At 39.6% G+C, this 22,339-nt stretch overlaps 1 protein-coding gene across 12 annotated transcripts in view; it reads left to right on the forward strand.

The window, feature by feature from the left end:
* Positions 1 to 22,339, forward strand: part of WNK2 (WNK lysine deficient protein kinase 2) — a 116,784-nt gene that overhangs the window by 57,579 nt on the left and 36,866 nt on the right. For 7 of the 12 annotated variants that reach the window (XM_085302398.1, XM_085302391.1, XM_085302393.1 and 4 more), the window contains exons 5-12: positions 2,150 to 2,238; positions 3,156 to 3,375; positions 6,234 to 6,519; positions 10,035 to 10,231; positions 12,819 to 12,971; positions 15,976 to 16,167; positions 17,215 to 17,757; positions 20,309 to 20,641. In XM_085302398.1, the coding sequence (XP_085158524.1) occupies positions 2,150 to 2,238; positions 3,156 to 3,375; positions 6,234 to 6,519; positions 10,035 to 10,231; positions 12,819 to 12,971; positions 15,976 to 16,167; positions 17,215 to 17,757; positions 20,309 to 20,641 (2,013 nt within the window). The remainder of the gene's footprint in view (positions 1 to 2,149; positions 2,239 to 3,155; positions 3,376 to 6,233; positions 6,520 to 10,034; positions 10,232 to 12,818; positions 12,972 to 15,975; positions 16,168 to 17,214; positions 17,758 to 20,308; positions 20,642 to 22,339) is intronic. The other 5 variants (XM_085302387.1, XM_085302388.1, XM_085302386.1 and 2 more) reach the window with 5 other exon arrangements.

Here is a 22,339-nt window from a genome sequence, read left to right on the forward strand (position 1 = left end):
CTTTCTATGTTTAGTTGGTACCTTTTAATATGCATCTCTTCATACTTGTGTTTCTTTTCCTCTCCTGATTTTTACTACATTATAGTCAAGCTAAGCACTGATACAGCGTGCGTGGTTTCTGATGAGCAGAGCTGYGTTCGGTACAGTGAGCAGTCCTGTTCCCCAGATGGTCCTCTGGTGGGAATGACTAGCTCCTCGGAAGGGAGTCATCAGCCGTAGGAGCTGGCTTGCAAGGAGGACGCAGCTCCCCGTCACAGCAGTGTGGTCAGAGCAGCTCTTTCGCAGTAGATCGGTTTGGGGTCTTTCCAAAATTCGATAAGCTTATTGCGGTGTTGAATCCTCCAAGGCYGTCCTTCTGAGGTGGGAGTAGGAGGACCCTGTGACATATGAGAGAAGAAAAGTAGTTCAAGGTGATTGATTTCTTAGTCATTTTATGATGACTTATTTTTTCAAGGTTATCGTCGCAAGGGGAGCTAGAAAGTTACTCTTTGAAATAAAAGATGATGATGGCTTTAAGGATTTTAGGATATAGAGGATTAATGCTATAAATACCTTTGGGTTTTTTTGTTTAATTTCTAAATGAGAAGTATCAGCTTGTTTAAGAGAGTCTTGAAAAGGTCTACTGTGGTGTTGTCTTTTGTTAGTTTTTTATTTAGATGGGCTTTGGTAGACCAGATATTCCATATGATTTTGACATATTTTTTTTCTAATATACCAAAAATAAATCTCATCTCCTAATTAAGATTTGAGTTTGCTTAATCAAAGAATTCTTTTCCGCCACAGTCAGCTTGTCTCATATATGTATCAGTTCTGTTTTGTTCCCTCTACAATATTTTTTCTTTGATCTTGCCAGCTTTCTGCCAAGACAAAACTGAGCAACTCACTATTTGTATGAATGTTCTGTGATTTTTTTTTCCCTAAAATTTATGAATTACATTTTACTCTTGAGTTTGAAGGCAAAAGTGAAGTGATTAACCTGAGCCAAGTGTAAAGTATAAATCTAAGACCAAAGTGGCAACAGAATTTTAATAAAAAGATAGAAGTATAATTTGATTTTGGAAAATTCAGAAGTTCTTAGAGAGATGCAAACCCTTACTGAAGTTCACCCATAAAATTTATTTAAGACTAAATTCAGTGATATGCTTGAAGACTTGGAGACATTTTCTGCAACACTTTATTTCTTATCCAAGGCAGGATAGATAGCATCAGGTGAGCTGAAAGTCCAGTCTTCAGGACAGCAGGTCTCCTTATCTGCTGCTATATAGTCATTATTACTACTATTTTAGAGTGAATCTTTAAAAGAATCTGAATGGAGTTAAATCCAAATCCCATTTAATTTTGCACTTAATTAACTTCTGTTTTCTAGATAAGCAGAAAGCAAACCTGATTTCAGTTGACCTCACTTGTGTACTAAGCGATGGGATTTAACTGTAGAATCTGTTTCAAAATTCATTTTGCCAAATTTTTATTCATACACACCTTTTACCAGATAAAAGTATATGTACTTTTAGGAATGAATTAACATGTTTTTAATTTACGTTGAACCACAAACATAGAGCTGGTAGGCGTATTTTGCTTCTTCCTTGCTTTGTCTGGGCTTTTTTGGGCAGTGTTGGGGGACACAGAAGAGCAAAACATTTGTGGGAAGAGTAATGTAGAATATTGCACTTGTCTGATCTTCCAAGATATTCTAGATTCATTCTTGAAACTGGCTACTTGAAGAAAAAATGKTTTTTTTTATTCATTTAACCTTTTGAGAGTTAATGCAAGAAATATAAAAATTAAAAACGTATGCTTTCAAAGAAAAATTGTCATTCTGAGAATTTGTATGCGTCTGCTTCTTCAGTACTGATGTCAGAATCTGCAGGGTATAAAGGTAAGGCTTGAAAACATTAGCAGTAAAGAAAAGGGAGATTTGCGTGGTGTATTGCYGAGTTGCATGTACAAACTAATACGCTTAATTCAAAGTACAAAGGTACTTAGAAATGTAATAGCCCTAAATCCTCCATTCAGTTTTATGTTAAGGCTAACAACTTTCAAGTATTGGTTATTCCACTGATTGAATTGTATGTAAAATGTAGTAAAATTATCTTTAAGTGACATAAGGTAATTTGCTTTCAAACTGAGTTATTTTTCTCTATTCTTTTAGGGTATAAAGCCAGCAAGCTTTGAGAAAGTTACTGATCCTGAAATTAAGGAGATAATTGGGGAGTGCATTTGCAAAAATAAAGAAGAAAGGTTTGTTTCAAGCAATCTTATTTTAAGTAGTTCTTATACAGAGATTTTGAAACTGTCTGGTTTTCCATTCTGGTCTCTGAATCTTCCCTGTTGAGAAGAAAATACACTTCATCTACATAACAGTTGTATTCTTAACCCACCACTTAGAAATARAAATAATTGCTTGGAAATAAAAATAATTGCTTACTTTCTTACCATAAAATGTCAGGATAATAGAATGAACACAATTGTTGTGTGCATCTCAATTTCAAAGAGTAAGGCCAGAAAGCCTCGCTGTGGACCTGAGAGCGGGTTGTAGCATACCAGTCTGTAAGATCTCACTCAGTGTGTCCTGCTTGGAGCGCAGCTTGTGATGGAACTGACCCTAAATGAGATCTTCATCTTCACGTAAATGTTTCACGTGGCAGAGGATTCATCACATGCCTTGATAACAGATTCCATCGATAATTAGCCTCCATATATGAAGACAAATTATGCCTTGTTTCTAGCTTTGGCTTTGAAACCCAGTTTTCTTGCACTAGTTTCTTCTAGAAGATTTAGTGTGCCTAGTGTTTAGTAATTCATAACTTTCACAAAGAAGGTTCTTGGGGTCTTCAACAGACTACCTGAAGGTAGCCATCTTTTTAGTAATCCTTAAACTCAGATACTTGAGAGAGGTTCAACAGAGCATTAATCTTTGTTTCTATACATGCTTTTGGTGAATTAATATTGCTGAGGTTTTGTGAAATAGGAAATGTCTGGCTCTCAGCAATTACACTAGCAATACTACTAGTTTTCATTACGAACAAATTTTGTATGGGTGAACAGACAAAAAGATCCTGCAAATGTTTTTGCCTTTAACAACAGTTTCTTGTCATAAACTTATTTGAAAGTACTTGAGATTTGCAGTATTTGAATGTTCTTTATATCCATTACAGATATGAAATTAAAGATTTATTAAGCCATGCCTTTTTTGCTGAAGATACTGGGGTAAGAGTGGAACTTGCAGAAGAAGACCATGGTAGGAAATCCTCTATTGCCTTAAGACTCTGGGTAGAAGATCCTAAGAAACTGAAAGGAAAACCCAAAGATAATGGAGCCATTGAGTTTACTTTTGATCTGGAGAAAGAAACTCCTGATGATGTTGCACAAGAAATGGTAAAATACCTTCTCCTGGCAAAAAAGATATATATAGATTATATATATGTAATATCAAATTAGTGCATAAATCTCAAAGGACAGCAGGGGCAAGTCCGGTAAAGTACTTTCCATTTACGAGATTCTGTGCATCTAGTTTAAGCAAGTTGCATTGATTTTTGCATGGATGTGGGAAGAAAGGGGTAAATAGAGGTGAACTAATAATTGAAAAAGCTGTTTATCAAAAGTTGAAAGGTAAATGAGGAAGAACTAATAATTGTAAAAAGTATTTACAAGTATTGAACCAGATCCATGAAATGACATTCAGATAGCAAGTCACTTAGGGACTACAAATGTCTCTTTTAGTATTGTATTTTGAAAAATGTGTTACCAGTATTTGTTAGCTGTTGAATGTCTTTAAATTTGTTTGGAATCTGTTTAATTTCATACAGCAACTTGAATTAGAAGAGTTCAAAAGTTCGATCAAAAATACTTTGCATTGAATTCTTCAAAACATGTTTTTCCACCTTTCTATTAGTGTTACTCGTGGAAATTTAGGAATAATGTAGATGAAGAAAGTCTCATTTGTCACTGAATCACTAACCACAAGTAGGAAGCTAAATTCAAGCACACTGCAAAGATTTAGGAATAAGCTTTTTTAACAGAAAAATTTAACCTGGTAAATTCATAAATTGGGAGTTTTGTTAGCAAAATAACCTTTTTAGTTTCACTAGATAGTCCTCAATCTCATATTTTACAGATTTTTTTCCTGCAATTGTTGAGGTTTTCTAACGTCAGAGAAACAAAGAAGCAGTAAACTCTCAGTCCAGGGTGAATTTTATTCTGCTTGCAGAAGTGTCCCTGTTACTGTGTCCTACATTCCATGGGATCCTATTTAATGATGTTTTCATCACCAGTCCTGTTCTGCTTAGGAAATGGATGTTTGGTAAAGCTGCTTTTCTGTACTTGAACTCATCACTTATATACACCAAAAATTAATGGGAGAAATTCAGGCTTCTCTGTTTTTGTGTCACTATTTTGCAGCAGATCCAATATTTTTTTCAGCAATGTATTGTTGCAGAACCTTCTATTATATTTTACGTTTATAGGTCAATATTTATGAAAATATTTGGATTTCTGAAGTTCTGCGGTTTTCTTGGCCTATACTTGAGATATATTGTTTTTATTGGGAAAGAATTCCTGTAAAAGTATACTCAAAAGAATTGCACCCAAGATACTTAGATAACTGTTAATCTAATAGAAAAACATAAGTTTTAAAATAATTTGGGTAAGATCAAAGTGACTGATATGAAATCCTTTCAAATCTGAGGCCTTTGGAGGCAGAGAAGGGAACATTTATCTCTAAATGACTTTTTCTGGCCATTATGAAGCCAAAGCCATGTGCTTTATAAGTTTGTGTTGCAGTAGGAGCTGCAGAAGAGAATAATGTGGGATGTATTTTGAAAGGAAGGAATTATTTATCATTACTGATAGATTTTCAGTRGTCAGACATTCAAACCTGTCCAAACAGTGCATGTTGTCAGAAAGGAAAGGACTCGAAATATTCTGGTGGGTTAGCAACCTGAAGTTGTTTGACAGTCAGTCGTACTGTAAGATAGCATATCTTCATTTAAACATTTACCGCTCTCTAAATAGAGATGTAGGAATGAGACTGGTTAAAACCTTGTTAGTATGACAGGTTTGCAGTGTGTTCCCCATGAGCTGAGCTCTGCTTTGTGGAGAGCCAGCTCCTTGCCACGTTAGTGACTGCTGTACAAGGCTCTCCGAGCCCGTGAGCTCCATCTCGACAGGGACTCGCTTCTTCTGTCAGCTCTTGCTGGACCATCAGCACAGTCTAAGGGCGTAGGCAGCAGAAAATACCAGCATCCATCTGTAGCTGTATTTAAGCTGCTTTATGCCTTTCTATTTATTTTTACAGCAAAAAAACAAATCTGTAAAACTGTCTTGTTTTTCGGCAAGAGCAGAGAGCTTCCAGATTTCCTGCCTTAAAAATAAGTGTTTTCAAATCTGTAAAACCTGCCTGTTGAGTTTTTAGAATAGTAATGCAGGGAGAGCTGGCAGGTTATTACTAAACTAATGTCCAAGGAATGCTATTTTGTAGGAGTATGACTAGGAGACTTATGCAAGCAAGAAGCCCGAAGACCAACTCCCATTTTATCTGCTCAGGGGTTGAATTCTGAGAAAACTTGGCCCTCTTCTCAATCAAATRTGATCAGTCTGTACATCTGCATTTGGCTCAGTGATAGACTCTCTTTTTTTTTAAAGCCTATCTATATCTCACCTGACTTTACCTTTTAAGAGAACTTGAGATGAAATTATGTCAGTATTTTCGTTCATGATTTACTGTAATATCAAGCACCACAATCTGGGGAGCTGTGGATACTGGAAAGGGTAAGGCAATAAAGTCTGACTAAGGGTAGTGTGATTTATTCCAGTAGTAGTAGTCCTTGAAGACTATTATCCAAAASTATTATGTTTCTTTCCTCTTTTTGCTGTTTTGTTAGTCTTTAGGAAAAGAAATGAAACCCACCTGCAATTATACTTGTTGTCTTCTCATTGGATGTTAAATGGTCAATATATTGGTCAAATAATGTATTCAGGTCTTAGAAGTTACTATTGTTTTAAAAGGCATTAGTAACATTTTTTTCCCCTAAAAACTCTATCAAGTCCTGTCTGAATTCTCCTGTCCTTGAAAGGAACAAATATATAATTCATGTTATTTCAAACTGATGTTTCCTGTGTTAAGAAGAGATTTGAGTGATATATGATTCAAGTAAAGTGTGTATGCAGACGTGCATGCACAAGTGCACACACATCCGTGCACATATGATCTTGCTAAGTTTGTGCCTCCTCTGTAGATTGACTCTGGATTTTTTCATGAAAATGATCTCAAGATAGTTGCGAAGTCAATACGTGACAGAGTAGCATTAATATTGTGGAGAAGAGAGAGAATTTGGCCAAGGATACAGGCAGAGGAACGTCGAGATTCGGAATGCTTGGAGAAATTGAAGGCACCTCAGGCACAGCAGGTCCAAGTCACGTACCTTTCTCACACCGGTCACCATACCCTGTCAGAGTCGGAGGAGCCCGAAGCGGACCAGCACCCTCAGCAAAACCTGCCCACCAGCGTCACATCTGTTGCATGTAAGTCTCGGGCTTGTTTAGTGCTAATAGTGATGAGTGTCTGAGTTGAAAAATCAACAATAGTCTGAGCTGAGCAGTGAGAGGCTATTCATGTTTTTACACAATAACTCAAAGTGTCTCTGAGAGACACAATAATTTTGAGGAATAATGTCAGTAAAACCTATATTATATGTAGTGAAAGCTCCTTCTTTCAGAATAGTAATAGTGCTGAAGTAGAAAATGAATAAATACAAAAARCATAAATATAGCATACTTAGAATAGAGAAGATACCTATTTCTGACCACAGAATACATTCTTAAAGACACTCTAATTATATTTCATTTCTATGTACTGGGTGGTGGGATCACCACTAAGCTTTACCACATGWTTTCAGAACTTGCACCAAACTGATCAGTGATAGATTTTTTTTTTCTGTCATTCACCTTTTGAAAAGGTATTGGCAATGTAGAAATGTTTAACCAAGAGCAGTCTTTGTTGAAACTAAGATGCTAGTATTTCCTGTAATTTGTGAGTTACCCTTGATGGCTTGTTTTTGTGAAGCTGTACAGAGATGCATAGCAGAAGAGTGCAATCTCTCAATGCTACCTAATGCACTTCAAGATTTCCTTGTTTTCTTGGAAATAACTCTGTTTTGGCCGCATGCATTGTGAACATCAGACCTTGTGGTTGCCTCTTTATATTTGAGAGTCCCTGGGACCAGGTGCTGGTGCTGTCCCCATCCTTCTGCTCTGTCTTCCTCACCCTTGACTAGCAGACTTGAAGCAGGGAAGTCACTTGACCTGTGTTATCAAGGTGGGAATAGGTGGTKGTTCTCCCTGCCCCAGGCCCAGGTAGTTACTCCCCTATGATCTACCAGCTCTTTTACAGTCAGGTGGTTGTTGATTCAGGAGTGATCACTGGGCTATTTCAAAACAAGTTGATTTACATTTCTGTTTTAAATCCCAGTACTGATTTTGGTCTATCTCTAAATAAGACCCTACACAGCTTTGCTTGCAGAGCTTTTCTTGCTTTTATTTCCAAGAATCAGGATAGTCTCCGGCAAATAGGAGAGCAGGAGGAAGTAGTGGTTTTCTTTGTCTAAAATAACTTGACTCTGTGTCTGCCCCTTCAAATCAACCTTTGTTAGCAAGTCGAGATCCAGTGTGCTATTGGAATTTTAATCTCTTTATACTTGGGTTGATGTGTGACAAAGTTTAAACGTCTATAAGGAGGTGCTGCCAGATATTTTTTAACTTGAAAGATTTGAAATAGAGTGAGAGCTCTTTTCCAGCCATTTTTCTCTAACAAAATATGATGCACATACTTTGATACTGAAGTATTATTGTGATGTTTCCAATTTACTGCTCTAGATGTTATGTAAGCATATTTAAATARACATCACCTTTAGCAATGGGACAGCTACTGCATTAATTCAGGTATTGTATAAATTGCCATACAGAGTACCACTTTGGATACTGAAAATAAGCAAGCACACTTCTGCAAGAAAGCAGACCTTTACAAGATTTAACAAATGGCCATATTTGAATAACACTCAGAATATTATGATTTACAAAGCTTTTTCCTGAAGCTAAACTGACTCCATTTTAGATCATCTATTTAACTTATGCCATCTAATTGCTGTGAGAAGCCCTATGATTATAATTCTTTTTGTTTCCAGGGGTACAATGAGACTGCTTTTGCTTCCTATGATTCTATTGCTAATGACTTGGCAGAATTTCCTATATAAAACCTCCAGTTTCCTTCCTACTCCTCCACTTGTAATCAATACTTGCTATTGTTTTGACAATTCACTATCATGTCTTTCAACATTTGCTTAGACCTATTAAGCCGAAGACCTCTATCAGTTGCTTCTCTATCAATTCATATAATTGTCTGAGGTCAGATGTAGTATAAACTAACAGTTTATTACCTGTGTAATGTATGATGTTCTATAAAAATCTGAGATTGACTCACAGCTTCTACTGTAATGCTATTAACTCATATTCTTTTTTCCTTTGAGGTCTTGAATAATTGTTTGTAATAAAATGAAAGTATACGCTACAGATATCTGTAGCTTCTTATTAGGGCTGTGTTGGCTCTTTATGTAAAGAATTGAATAAATATAAAAAATGAGTAATTTTGCAGAACATAGCTGGGAGATTAGTTTATGAATATTCTGAAGTTTCATGTCTGGTGCTATTGAAAAAATGTTACTTTAAACCCAAACAAGTAAAACCTTATTTGGGATATGGAAAAATAGTGAAGAAGGAAAGTCAGAAGAAAATATAGTTTAAGTACATCTGTATTTTAAGCTATTTTTTTCATAACCATCTGGCTKAATTACAGTTATCTTTGGGTTGTAAGTTTCAAATCTCTTTTAAAAGCTATTAACTTTTGGATATGATCTTGATCATTTCAAAAGAAAAAGCAATAGCTTATGCACAAGAACTGTGCACCTCTACTTCACAGGCTTCAAAAACCTTGAAAAGACCCCTTTAAATCTATAATATTAATTGAAGCAATATTTATTTCCTTTCAACAAAAAACGGCATACTTGCCCAGTGCCCAGAGCTGTGCAATTCTGCAGATTAGTTGGCCTAATATGCTGCATGAGAAACACTGACAGAGCGCTCAGTTGCACTCCTAAATCACTAAAAGCCTGGAATGAGGTAGCTGCTTGTGTAAAACAGTTTATTTCATTCTGCTATTTTGTTGTTGAGTACAAGTAACTTAACTTCCAGCTTATAAATAACAAAATGAGGGTGCATTTTAGTTGTAATTCCCATAGAACCTGGTTGGACTGCTGCTTAGTCYGCCTGCAGCAGATGCTGTCCTAAACGTGCATTTCTAATGCAGGGCCTTTGTTCGTAGGCGTGTTAAATAGTGCTCTTTCAACCTGTGCGTCACAACAATGAACTTAAATCAGTCAAGAAATCCATAATGTATTTTTCTGTTGTTTCTCCACTGTATGTTTTCACCTAATCCTATTAAATTATTTTGTTAATTGTTCTTCATCTGACATAATACTGTATACTCAAGATGATTAGAATTTGATGAACTAGCAAAGCATATAGTATAAAGGATTTTGTAATTTTAAGTGAAATTTTCAGTACCACTRATCAAATAGATGGATTAAAATGAATGTATCAGCAGAGCAACTAACTCTAAAAGACTCCATGCTCTGCTCYGAACATTACAGTTGGGGTTTTCTATCCTTTCATCCTGCAAAATCCATAAAATGCCTGCAATTCTTAATGTCAACCTTATGTCCTTCGAAGGAAATATTAATGTTCCTAAAATATCATTGTACATATAAACCCTTAGGGACTACTCTTGGATTTTGGCTTAGAAAGGGCAGTATGTGCCTTTTGTAGAAAAGAGCATTTGTGTTGTATAATTTATTTATATAATAGGAATGGCTAGGGTAGTAAAAATGCTAATTACATAAACCAGCATTGACCTTGGTATAAAATCATTACTTCAGCGTTTTGAGTTGTTGAGCTCTTAAAAACAATATTTTTTTTTTAATTTTCAGCTGACAGCACATTTGACAGTGGTCAGGGGTCCACTGTTTATTCAGACTCCCAAAGCAGCCAGCAAAGTGTCATCTACTCATCTCTGCCTGATTCAATACCTCCTGCTATTCAACGGGTTTATAGTCCACCTCTGAGTGAGAGCCAGGCCTTGCCTCATAGCCTTCAGCAGCTGGGGCACTACCAGCAGCCCTCGGGAGTAAGTCTAAAACTTCTTGAAACCATTCAGTATCCTAGATCGTATTTTAAAAAGTCCTTTATATGCTATTTTTAGTAGGTGTGGATTCCAGGACTTGCTTCATGTTTTCCTCCCTCTGTTTCTACCAATAACTTGTTTAGTGCATGTATTTCTAGTTGATCTAAAATGTGCATTTAATAGATTCTGGGTTTCTAGTTAGGGTTGCCATTCTTAAAATACTGCTTCACTGACAGCTATCATATTTTCAGTTAAAAAGCTTTAATTACTTTAACCTCATGCGCATGTTTGAGAACGACTTTGTTTTTTCGTTTATTGTCAGTATAGCCACACATTGTTGTTCCTTCATTTGTTCAAGAGCCTTTCGGGGCAGGTATTTCTTCCAACTGTGATAAAGGCYGAACATCCGCTCACTGCCTTTCTGGTTCTTGGCCTGAATTCARTATTGCACGGAGACGGCGAAGCACTTCGGTTATTGAGGCTCCAAAGTCAAGTACTGGTAGCCCAGTCAGACGTTCACGCTTCGTCCYGTTCGCATGTTGTTGCAGCCTTGACCAAAGCCAATTCTCACAGCTGCTGGCACAGGAACAAGCACGGGGAAATGAACACAAATCTTTAGGTGGTTCCCGTGTTGGGCACGATACCAGCRTGTCCTTCGGAGGTTGGAGTGGCACCGTGCTCCTGGTCAGCCCACGCGAGTTACGCGCGACGGGCAGTGTCCGCTGAGCCCGTCGTTGCCACAGACGCAGTAGTGGCTGTGGCTCCGTGTGCTGTGTCCCTGCCAGGAGGGCACAGAGAGGAAGGCACGGCGCTGCGGACCGCTGAAGAGGAAGCAGGCGTGTTGTGGCTGGTGGCGTTGGGGACCTCTGCGAAGCCTGCYGAATTAAGGTTCCTCGAATGGTGTCATCAGGCATGCTTAGCTCACTTATTTCACTCTAGAGAAGATCAAAAAATGTTGAAAGTTGCAATGCCTGTTAAATGTTCTCACTCTGCATGTAGCCAACTTCTAAAAAGCTCGACGTCCCAGCCTCTTTCCCCAACAAGCAGGCCGTGCAGCAGGAGTTTAGACCTGCCTTTATTATGGGAATCTTTACATAATTTTCCAAAAGACCGGTTCTTTTCACACGGGATCTGCAAGAGCTGCAGAAAAGATCCTGCATTTCAAGTCCTTTGATTGTGGAGCAACCAACGTGCCCAGACCGTTCCAGCCCTCTCATAAAATTGGCCCTGGCAAAACATCACTGATGGAGAAGAAAAATTTGGTGACCACAGCTACCCAAAGCAGTGGAAGTAGTCCGCCTAGTAAAAGTGACAGTAATGGTGTGGTAGGTTAATTTTTTTCTGTCATCCTATTTGACTTAAAAGAAGAAAAATCCAGGACCAGTGGTCGTTTCCTTGCGTGATCCAGATCTACCCTAGGTGCTTGGGCAAGTGCCTCATTTTCTTTTTTTTTTTCCGTACATCTTCCAAAATTCCTGCAATAAATTATCAACTGTATTTTGGGAATGCATTGAAATCATGGCTCTGCCTAACTGAAGGAAAAAAATTCCTCCTTGGCATCTGTAGCAGCTCCCTCCACTGTTGAAACTGCTTTTCCTGTGYGCGTACTTCTGCGGGGCTGCATCCTTCCTCATTTCTTGTCCACGTGAAGCACTAACTGAACTCCAAATGCAGCGCTCAAAAGGCACATCTTTAGTAAGAAATTATTACTAGATTGAGCTGTGTGGCATGCTGCCCGAGAGCAGACCTGCTCTTTCCACTGACAGAATCTCTGCGGTTAAGCTTAGATGCAACCCCCCTCTTTCCTGGGGGCTTGCAAAGGTAACTTTTCCTTTGTAAGGAGAAGATTCAYGCTCATCGTAGCTTTTTCTCATGTTTTTTCCATATTTTTTTCTTTTTTTGAATCAAAAGTAAACAGTTCCAACRTTTGAAAATCCCAACAAACAGAGCAAACAATCTCGTCCAAGAAGTTCTATTTTACAGGAAAAAATAAATATCAATATATTTATTTCAGAAATCATTTACCAGGGTAACCCACCAGCACATAACTGGAGCTGCAGTTGTTTTTTGCTTTARGGTGGTGTAGCTCAGTCTGGCGGGCTGTTTTTTTGGTCTATTTGTCTACTTTGAGCTGAAGTTTTAGAGACCCTTTTTTGTTACAAGCCTTATCCTTTATTTGTCTTGCTTTCACTTCCGCTCTGTTTTCTCATTTCTATATTAATTTTTATGGCCTCCAGTTCAAGTAAGTTACCTGCTGCTTTTGAAGGTGAAGATTCTTTGTGAGGTTATAAAAATCTTTTTGAAGATAAAAATTCTGTTTTACCCAAGTTTGTGGGCTTGCTTCGAGCAAGAAACGCASTGCAGTTTGGTTGTCTTATTTGCTGTTGAAATGCTGACCTTTTTGCGTATTTTTAGATATAATTAGCTTTCCATTGCTTGCAGATAACTTCTTATTATGTCGTCTTCCTCCACTATGAACTAAATACTGAGTAGACTAACRGAAAGCACATTCTCCACCAACAGCTGTAGAGGCTGTTTTTAACTTGGGGGCTGTTCTCGTCCCTGAAACGGTGCGTTTCCCTCCCTGCAGCCTGGCCTGCCCGTGGTCCAGGCCCCCACCGCTGCCGTGTCCCAGCGGCCCCAGCAGTACCAGGAGCCGGCGATGACGTTCCCGGTGGTGCAGCCGACCACGGTGGCGTCCCTGCCGGTGGGGCAGTCGCCGCCGGTGCTCGCCAGCCAGCAGGTGAGAGGCCGGCTGCCGCAGACGCGTCTTCCCCCGTCCCCTTCCTCGCTGGCGCTCCGCTCGGGCCAGCGCTTGCAGTCACGGTCGTGGTCGGATCTAATGGGCAAAGATTTATCACATCATATTCTCTCAGCCAGAATGTTACATTTTTTTAAGGTGAATTTAGGACTGCTGCCGTTGCAGAGACATCTATAGTGGCCTCTGGAGCTTTCACAGCTTTATGCTGACAGTTCAAAATCTGCTGTTTTTTTTCTCCTCTCCTATGTGTAAAAACTGTTTTGGAAAAGGATCTTTCCCTAACTTTCACATTTTTTTTCCATGCTCCTTCCTCATAGCTGGACTGTTTATTGAGATAATYCCATCCCTGACAGTAACTGGGATTAATAACTAGTCTGTCTTTGTTTTCTAATGAATCAAAGCATATAGTTCCCTTTCTCTCTGCACACCCATAAATACATCTTAAACCAATCACCAAAGGAAGTTAAAAATCTATGATGTGAGGTAAGCTCTTAAACCAAATTCATGCCTGGGGCAATTTCTTTCTTTTAAATGGAATTGCCTCAAGGATATATCTGCCCCAGGATACAATCCCAGATCAAAACTAGACTTTTCATACTTTTATTCTTAAATTTCTCAGGACAGTTCAAAAATGTAGTGGAGTGTGAAGAAAATGTATCCAGTTTGCAGTTTTTATTGTACTATAGTTTCAGTGTAAAAAACGCCCGAGTTGGTCACATAATACCGATGGGAGATGTGGTTCACTGGTAGTTTAGCTTTTCTGCGACTGGAATTTAAAAGTTTTAGGAACTTTTAAACTTTTTGTCCCCGTTTAATAGCCTTTAAGAACAGCTACTTTGAGTTGGATAATAAGTTATAAGACTGCATTTTTACAGTATCTCAGAATGAATTCTTCAAGGGAAAATGCAGTAAAACACTAGGTAACATGTCTAGCATTAAGTATATGCTTATGATCTTTAAAAAATTAGGATTTTAATTGCCAGCAAGCTAGAAGACAGTTCAGGCTTACTTACCAGCAAGTTAGAAGACAAYAGATAAAATAGTAATAGTTCTGTGCAGAATTTTCCAGAGCACCTGTGTGCCTTAGAGACAAACGTATCCCCAGCTCCAGGAGAGCTCGTGTTCCCAGGATCTCTAGGTATCATACTATAAGTAGTGAAAAAGCTTAGCCTTTTGCAAACAATTGGGAAGGGATGTAAACAAAAAGATGTGAGATCAGGATGAGAAATTGTCCATAAAACAGTTGAAATGCAACAGTCTTTTATCATTATACATTGGTGGCTCAGACACTAGGGATCAAGTACTGCATCTCCTCAGGTTTTTSTCCCTTCTCAATGTGGTTATCTATCCAGTGACTGTTTATTGTATCAAGGTTGTAATGAGGCTAAGCATAATTTATTTGGGTGTTTTGCCCTCCTTATGTTTCATCCAGTTCACAGACATTTTGTAAAACCTAAGCTGAGTTGAAAATGGGAGTTTTAGGAAACTGCTTGAGCTCCATGAATGCATCCTGGTAGTTTTAWCGCAGCTGCCTCCGAGCTGCAGACTGTGAGTGTGCTCCGCTCCCAGGAACCTGCGGGCAGCCTGTCTGAGCTGCAGATTGACGCCGGCACGGGCGCCGAGGTCCCGAGCTGGCTTTGCTCACTGGCGAGGGCGCTGGGCGCGCAGCCCCGCGCGAGGGTGGCCGCTGGGCTCCCGCGGGGCGCCTGGCGTTTTGTGGGGCCGAGGCACCTCAGTGTCTTGTCTTCAGTGCAGCAGGATGAGTGCCCAGCCAGGACTAATAAGWGGCACAGGAGCTGAGCTGATGGCGTCCGGAGATACCAGGTCCCTGCACAGTGCCCTCCCCGGTGCACCCTGTACTGCTCGTGCAATCCAGTATGTTCACCCCAGACACTAGGTGCTAGTAGCCRAATACTCCTTTATTTGCTGATACTTGTGTTGGAAACTGTTACTAAGCACAGTTGAGTTTTAGTGACTTAAGAGTGGATGGCATGCCTTGCTTCCTTGACTCATCTGCTACAGTTTTAGACTAGTTATTRTATTAATGTCTAAAAATTCTGGTCGGAGAATTCTGCTCCTGACAAAGTGCCGAGGAAAATACTATGATTCTTGGGAAGTGGAAAAGATGAGGACGGGGGGAAGCCTTRTTAGATTTTGTGGTACAGAGTCTGAGCTAATCAATAAATCCTGTCGTCCCAAGTAGGTCAATCCAGAGCCAGCTTAGTGCATCAGTGCTGCATTTCTGAAACTGATTTTAAGTACTTTCAGCATTAATTAAAGGACCAAAAGAAGGATATATCAATAGCACAGAATATGTGAAACTTTCTATTGCTCATTATACTCAGCCTTTTTTGCAGATTTTTTTTCCCTGTTATGTCTGTTTCTATTGCGTGAAGTCTGGTAGGCTAGCAGAACACTGTTGCCCTTGTAATGGTAAAACTGCCTTTTCAGCTGCCATGTTGTTACTACAGGGCCTCAGAAATATTGCTGGGATCCAGCTAGAAGTTCTGCTCTAATTAATGTGGTTTCTTTACAGCTCAGGTATTATACAGTATTCTAAGCATTGTGTATTTCAGTGCCTTATAATGCTGTATTATGTAGCCAGCTTTTGAATGCCAAGATGAGCTTGGGTATAATCTGCACATGAGGAATCTTTAAAGTCAACAGTGTAGGGATTTTACAGGACCAGCCAGCTACAACAGTCTCGGGGATTTGAAGAGTCTTGAGTTATTATGAATAACCTTTCCAAGACAGTTAACATTTGCCTTTTCAGGTAATATATCTTGCATTTAAATGAGCTTTAAGCACAGGCTCTTGTACAGTGTTTAAATGAGCAGCACCCTTCTCTCTTACAAACCAGTTCTGCTCCMAGTGACAGTTCTGTGCTGACTTCAGCTAGAAAGTGGAAAGGGTGCTRTGTCCAGGTGAACTGACTCTTCGGYGGTAGACATGCCTTAACCTTTTTCTGTTCTCTTTTCCTTTCCAGCAGCAACCTGTGTCACAGCAAGCCTCTCTGCAGCAGGTGCTTGCCAACCAGCCCATTTGCCCGATCCCACCTGCAACCCATCTGTTACCCCCATATCAGCCCCAAACTTCTCAGGTGGCAGCTAGCAGTACTCCATTAAAACCGCTTCAGATCTCAACTGTACCACAACTTCCACCAGTTGCCCCCTCCCAGGTAATAGCTTTGAAAATGTGTAGAAATACATTTATTTATTGTGTAGAAGTACATATATTTATGTAAAGCTTTCCAGCTAATAATGAGCATGATTTGTAGTTTTTGTGTGGCTGTTCTAAATGCACACAATTTAATTAGTCCCTAAGAATACAGCTTTTTCATACTTCCTGTATTTTTCTTGACTTGATACTTGTTCAGTGAATCAAAAATATCCTCTGTGAATAATTCTATGTCATGCCTAGACAATCCTGTAATGGGCTACAAAATTGTGGTAACTGCATTTTTTTTTTTTTTTTAAACCTTCCCCCATGGCATACTCCCTTCCCCATCCTAGGCTTAAGAGCATGAGCAGTTGCCCAATTTTTGTTTTTTAGCTCTTAACTTCACATTCTTCCCTGTCACSCACCCATCCCCCTTCCTAGCTCCCAGCCCTGTTTCTATTTTCAGTAGCAGGCATGGCCCCTTTYTTTGGACTGGTTTGTTCGTGCTATTAGTATGTTTGCTAGTGACAGTGTTCATAATGTGAAGCAGCTTTTGCAATAAGGAAGAAGCAAGCTGCTTCTGTGATACCAGAGTAGCTATGGTCTGCAATATCATAGGGCAGTTTTGCTTTTAACTTTTTTGATTTTATGGATTTTTTTTGTGCTGYGTGGGTTGCAGCCAGCCTGTTTAAAGACAAGTAGTTTAAATTGTCTTATTGAATTTTGCATGAAAGAGTTTGCTTTTTCCTGATCTGATTCTTGTTCCTTTCTGTCAAAACAAAAGCAACTTTTTTGTTAGCATGTTACTTGATGGCTCTTAGCAGTGTTGGAAGGAGTGGTAAGCTCCTAAGGTATGAAAATGTCCCAAAAATGAAATTTTCTTTTTTTACTAATGTTTTCAGTATAAATCAGTTTGTGTTACTGTTTATAAACCTCAGGAAATGAACAAACAGACATAATTATCATCATGACACAGGTGATTTTTACATACTTGTATGGCAATTGAAACTACTTTGTACCATCAATGAAAGCACTTGCAATTTATATGATATTATATTTTTTTCAGATTCCTCAGTTTCCTGTCATTCCTGCAATTACTCCTCTGGCAGGACTTGACAACCTTCCTCCAAACCTCTCTGATATACCTGCTGCAAATGTGCCCCCCATACCTGCTCCTTCTCCATATTTTACTCCAGCTGTGATTTTACCAAGCCTCCCCATGAACCCCGCTCTGCCTCTGGCACCAAATTCCCCCGCCCTCCCCATGCAGGCAGTGAATCTTCCTCATACAACTGTGGCTTCTTTGGTCTTGCCCTGCCAAACGATAGTGCCAAACATGTCGGCCGCTACAATACCGTTACTCGCTGTGGCCCCGCCGGGAGTGTCGGCTTTGCCAGCACACCACGCGGTGCCCCAGCTCCCTCAGCAGCAGATGTACCCGGCCACCTTCCAGCAGATGGTGCAGGGCGAAGCGCCCTCTCCCCACCACACGCAGGGCACGCAACCAGTTCCCCAGCAGCAGCCGCCTCCTCCTCCTCCTCCGTCACTCCAGCCGAGCCTAGTGCAYCCTTCGGAGCAGGCCTTGTCTGCGCCTGGGGCTGGTAACCAGGTAATCCGCTTGACGTTTGGCTGCATCGGTGCTGGGTGGTGGGGGGGTTGGTGCGCGCAGGCGCTCCCGGGGCTCCCTCCACGGTGGACTCGCAACCGGGAGTTGTGTTTCTGGCTCTTGATGTTCTGCGACTTCTTGACCTACGTTCTGGAGGTGCTGGCTAAGGCTGAGCTCAAGTGAGGCAGATGAGGTCTTAATCCAGTGTCAAGTGAATATTGTGGATGTGTGCTGTGATCCTGTGGACTTTGAAAAGTGAGTGGATAAGTGTGCTTTTTGAATTTGCTCTGCCTTCTCCCATCTCAAGTGCAAGAGGACAGCCCCGCAGGAAGGGTGAGCTCTCACCTCCCAGTGGCTGGAGAAGAAGCTGGGCTTAACACTGATGCATAGATGATAACATGATGATAATATTCCTGGTGCATAGAGTGTTATACACAGATGGCAAAATATGGATGACAGGCAGGAGTGAGCAAGCTGATACAGATGCATTGATACAGAACAGCTTAAAACCAGTGTGCTTTGAAAAGCAAAGGGAGATCACCATTCGATAATGAGTCCAGAAAACTGCTTGGAAGGTATCTATCAGTGCAGAATAAACACAAGCTGCAGACCTTTTCTCCCCCTTAAAAGAAATGAAGCATAAAATGAAGCTTCTAATATTAGCACTGTTTACAAGAGAAATGATTCAGGACTTGTTAACACAATCTGTAAATACTTCTATTGCCACATCTGAGATATGACAACACTGTGAAATGCAGCCTGAGCTGAGCAGGAGAGAAAACTAAATTCTTAATAATAACTTTCTTGAAAATTTGTGTTCTACTACATCAATTTGCTATAGCATGTAGACTGAAATTCGTAACATCACATTTCAACCTGCCGTATCATGGTATCTTTAGCGTAGTACATCATATTTAAATTTCTGACTTCAGCTGTGTATTTGGTACAGAAATGTTGTTTGGAAAAATGGAGCCAAGTTGGAGCCTGATACAGTTATCATTGAGCTATTTAGTCATAATGTTCCCAATGGCCTTAGAGGGAATCGAATCGAGCCCATTACATGTAACATGCATGGCAAGCACCAAAACTGAAGAACTGGTATTCTCAATCAGTGCTGACACAGTCATTATTTACCAAATATTTATGGAAGAATTGCATAATATTTTTAGGATAAAATATGGCTAATACAACCAAAATGGAGAAATGCAGAATATTGACTTTATCTGTCTGATAAAGTATTTTAAATCAAGAAGCATTTCTGTAAATAAAGGAATTCCAGTACAGGTTTTTTGTTTTTTTTTTTTTTTTTTTTTGCAATTGATATCTTGCACTTGTTCAATTTTTAAATGTATCATTTATCTGGGCAAGATTATTTTGTGAATTGTTTTAGTTATGCAAGATGAAAGAAATTACTTCACTGCTCTTCTGTGATGGGCACTGTAGTTGTTCTGAGCACCCCACTTAGGCAGCCTGGTAACTGTGTTACATGTTGCTAGCCACACTGCATCTTTATCTTTATCCACATTAAATCCTGGAGTAGTAATTTAGACTCATATCCTGAATGTTCACAGAGCATACAGTAATGAAATTGAATGGACCTATTCTCATGAGTCCTGATTTTTTTAATACATTTTCTGAATATTCTAAATCTCTAGGTGATGATAAATTCTTTAAAAGACCAGTTAAAAAAATGCAGAAATTTAACTAGTTCTAAAAGCTTTTTTTTCTTCCATGTTTTCCTTTCTTCCCCTTTTCCCTTTCCCACAAGTTCAGTCCTCTCAGAGAAGTACTTAAGGAGAGAACGTTCTCCTTTTAGCTACGTTAAATGCAGAACTTGGCTGTTCCGCAGTGTAATGACATAGTCTCTAGGGGAGCTGGAGTCCAACTGTCTCAGCCCAGTTCCCACAAAGCGCTTAGGCACACAAGTTATTTTAACGTGTTAAAGCAATCCACTGAGATAAATGGAACTTCCCCTGCTTGAAGTTTGACAGGGAAGTGTTTGCAGGCTGTGGGCCTTAGTGTGTAGTATTTCAGGAATAAACTTGTATGCTTAAATGCTTAAAGTAAATGGAAGACAGGATGTTCTGTAAGATACTAGTATATATTCAGTAAACATAAAAAGGACTTAATCACATAGTCTATACCAGTTAATAGTTCTACATATATGTTACATTTTTTTAAAAAAAAAATCCTAATTCAGATTACAAGCAGAGAGTATAGTTTTTCTGCATGGATGCTGATACGTGCTCATTGAAAATGGAGCAAAGTACTCAGGACAATGAGCTCATCATCTAGGATTTCAGTTTYTAAGTAAAAGTAAGTTTTGTTTCTCCCAATTAACTAACACTTCCAGCAATACACGTTTTCAAAATTATATAGGAAGACTCTTTTRTTTTTTCTTTCATTGTTTTAAAGCAAATTTAAACCCTTAGTAGCTTTCTTTCCAGTCAGAGAGCACTCTAATACACACAGTGATAATCTGTTTTCTGTGGTCTACGGTGCCTTGTCATCAATATAGGTCACAAGCCCTCTAAGCAGAGATTTGTTTTAATAGGTGTCTGTTGTGTTACAGCAGATTACTGGACACACTCAGTATGCTTTGGAAGCTGGAGCCCAGGTGCCTGTACTGCCTGTGCAACCTTCGATAGTCATGTCACCACCTTTGCAGTTGCAGCCTGAACTATTGCCTCCCCGCGTCGCACCAGAAAGTATTTTGCAGGTTCACGGCAGCCTTGCTACAGCTAGTCCACCCGTGCCCATAGATCACTGTCTGCCTCCGCAGCCTTCTGGTCTTCTGCAGCTTCAGCCAGACCTGTCTCAGCCTCTGGGTCAGCAGCTCCCAGTGYCCTGCTCAGCAGCCCAGGCAATTACAGAGTCATCTCAAGAGGTAGAGCTGTTTCCTCCTAAGTAACCTTCTTATGATCACAGGCTTATTTCACAAGGTAGATTATCCATGCTCGTGGTATGGAGCAGTTTGTCCTAGATACTAGCGACTCTGGGTCAGCAAATAATTGGCTATTTCACATGAGACTGGAAACTAGATGTTGTACCTTGACTACTTGAGGAATGTTCCCTTGAAGGTACTGAGGTAGCAGGACAAGGCAGCTACCAAACTCATCTTTGTCCATACTTGAGCGCAAATAAAAGCAGAAATAGAAATTACATTCTCCAAGTGCCATAGGTCAGTAAAGAATTGTTCTATGGAGTTTTATCCATGTTTTGTCCAGTCTTGTTTTAAATGTCTCAAGCAATTGTGCAACATCATTTGCCTTAAGAAACGATTTCATATGTAAAAAGCTCTTTATGCTTTTCAGCCTGAGCCTTATTCCCATTTCATTTAGCATTGTACTGTCTGAATTCTAGACTAGCCCTGGGATTTTTGTTTCTTCAAATATTTTTAGACATTACCAATTGTCAGTGGTCATATAAGCAAGATGCATTTTATTGTATTTCTTTATAAAACAGTTGACTCCTCCTATCTACTATTTTGACTTCTCTTTCCTCTTCCATAATTGTCTAAACTTCAGTCTTGACAGATGTTACAGAATGTTTCCTTCTCTTCAATTCTTTCATAGATATTCATAAACAAAGCAAACCAAAGGTTTTGGCATTTGTACAAGATTTTAGTAAATAAGTCTGATTTCATCTCTGTTTCTGTGYGGAAATGTCCCTCAGCAATGCTGCTGTCAGACTTCAGCTTCCTCTGGAGGCTCTGTGCTCTGAAGTACCTTCCCTCGCAAAGTAACAGGTTCCATCTTTTCAAACTAAATCTCTTTTTGCCTATGTTTTCATGCACTTGTAGCACCCTTTCCTACATCATGCAGCCTGTGAATGTCATTAGATGTACAGCTTAACTCTTCTCCCAGAGATGTTAAGTAATAGTACTGATGCTGAACTAGATTTCTCTTGGCCATTTTGTCTGTCCTCCTATCAAGTGGCAGCCTAATTCTTCTCAGAAGTTGTTCACACTGTGATTTGGGCTATTTCCTTCAGCCTGGTGAATCTCTGTGTCCTATAGGTTAGGTTCAGGTAGCAGAAATAGTAGAACGAGCCTGCGGTGCTTCACTTGCAGCAACCCTTGGTTAAGCCTCGGTTTATCAAATGTATCCCTTAGGGTACTTCTTTACCCTGCCTTTTTTGTGTGCTCAGCTCTAGTGTCAGAATCAGTGCTGGTGCCAAACCTGCAGCCTGTGGTGGAGGGCCCATCCTAATAGGAGTTTTTGGAAATAGGACTAAACATCATTGCTGTAGTGCAATGTGATGTGGAGGATACAAGTTGTCATATGCTACCCAATAAATCAGTGCCCCCTGAGGCACATGTCTGTCCCTGTCATTTTATCAAATGCCTAGAAACATTTAACCACTGCTTTGTTAACTTCATTCTCATATTTCATCTGTGGGTTAACTCCTAGCTTTCTTGCAGCTTATGAAATCAATCCAAAATCATACTTTGATCCTTTTTTTCCCCAGAGCAATGCAGAGAAGATTTAGTGGAAAAAGCCTGATGATTTTGAGTAAGGTGGCTAAATATGTTTGAAGCCTCTYTGCTCTACTCACACCTGCAAAATCCCTAGTGAGAGCCGAA

Source organism: Rhea americana, unplaced genomic scaffold (assembly GCF_003343005.1).
Source record: "Rhea americana isolate MKP2758 unplaced genomic scaffold, rheAme1 scaffold_19, whole genome shotgun sequence".
NCBI classification, from domain to species: Eukaryota; Metazoa; Chordata; class Aves; order Rheiformes; family Rheidae; genus Rhea; species Rhea americana.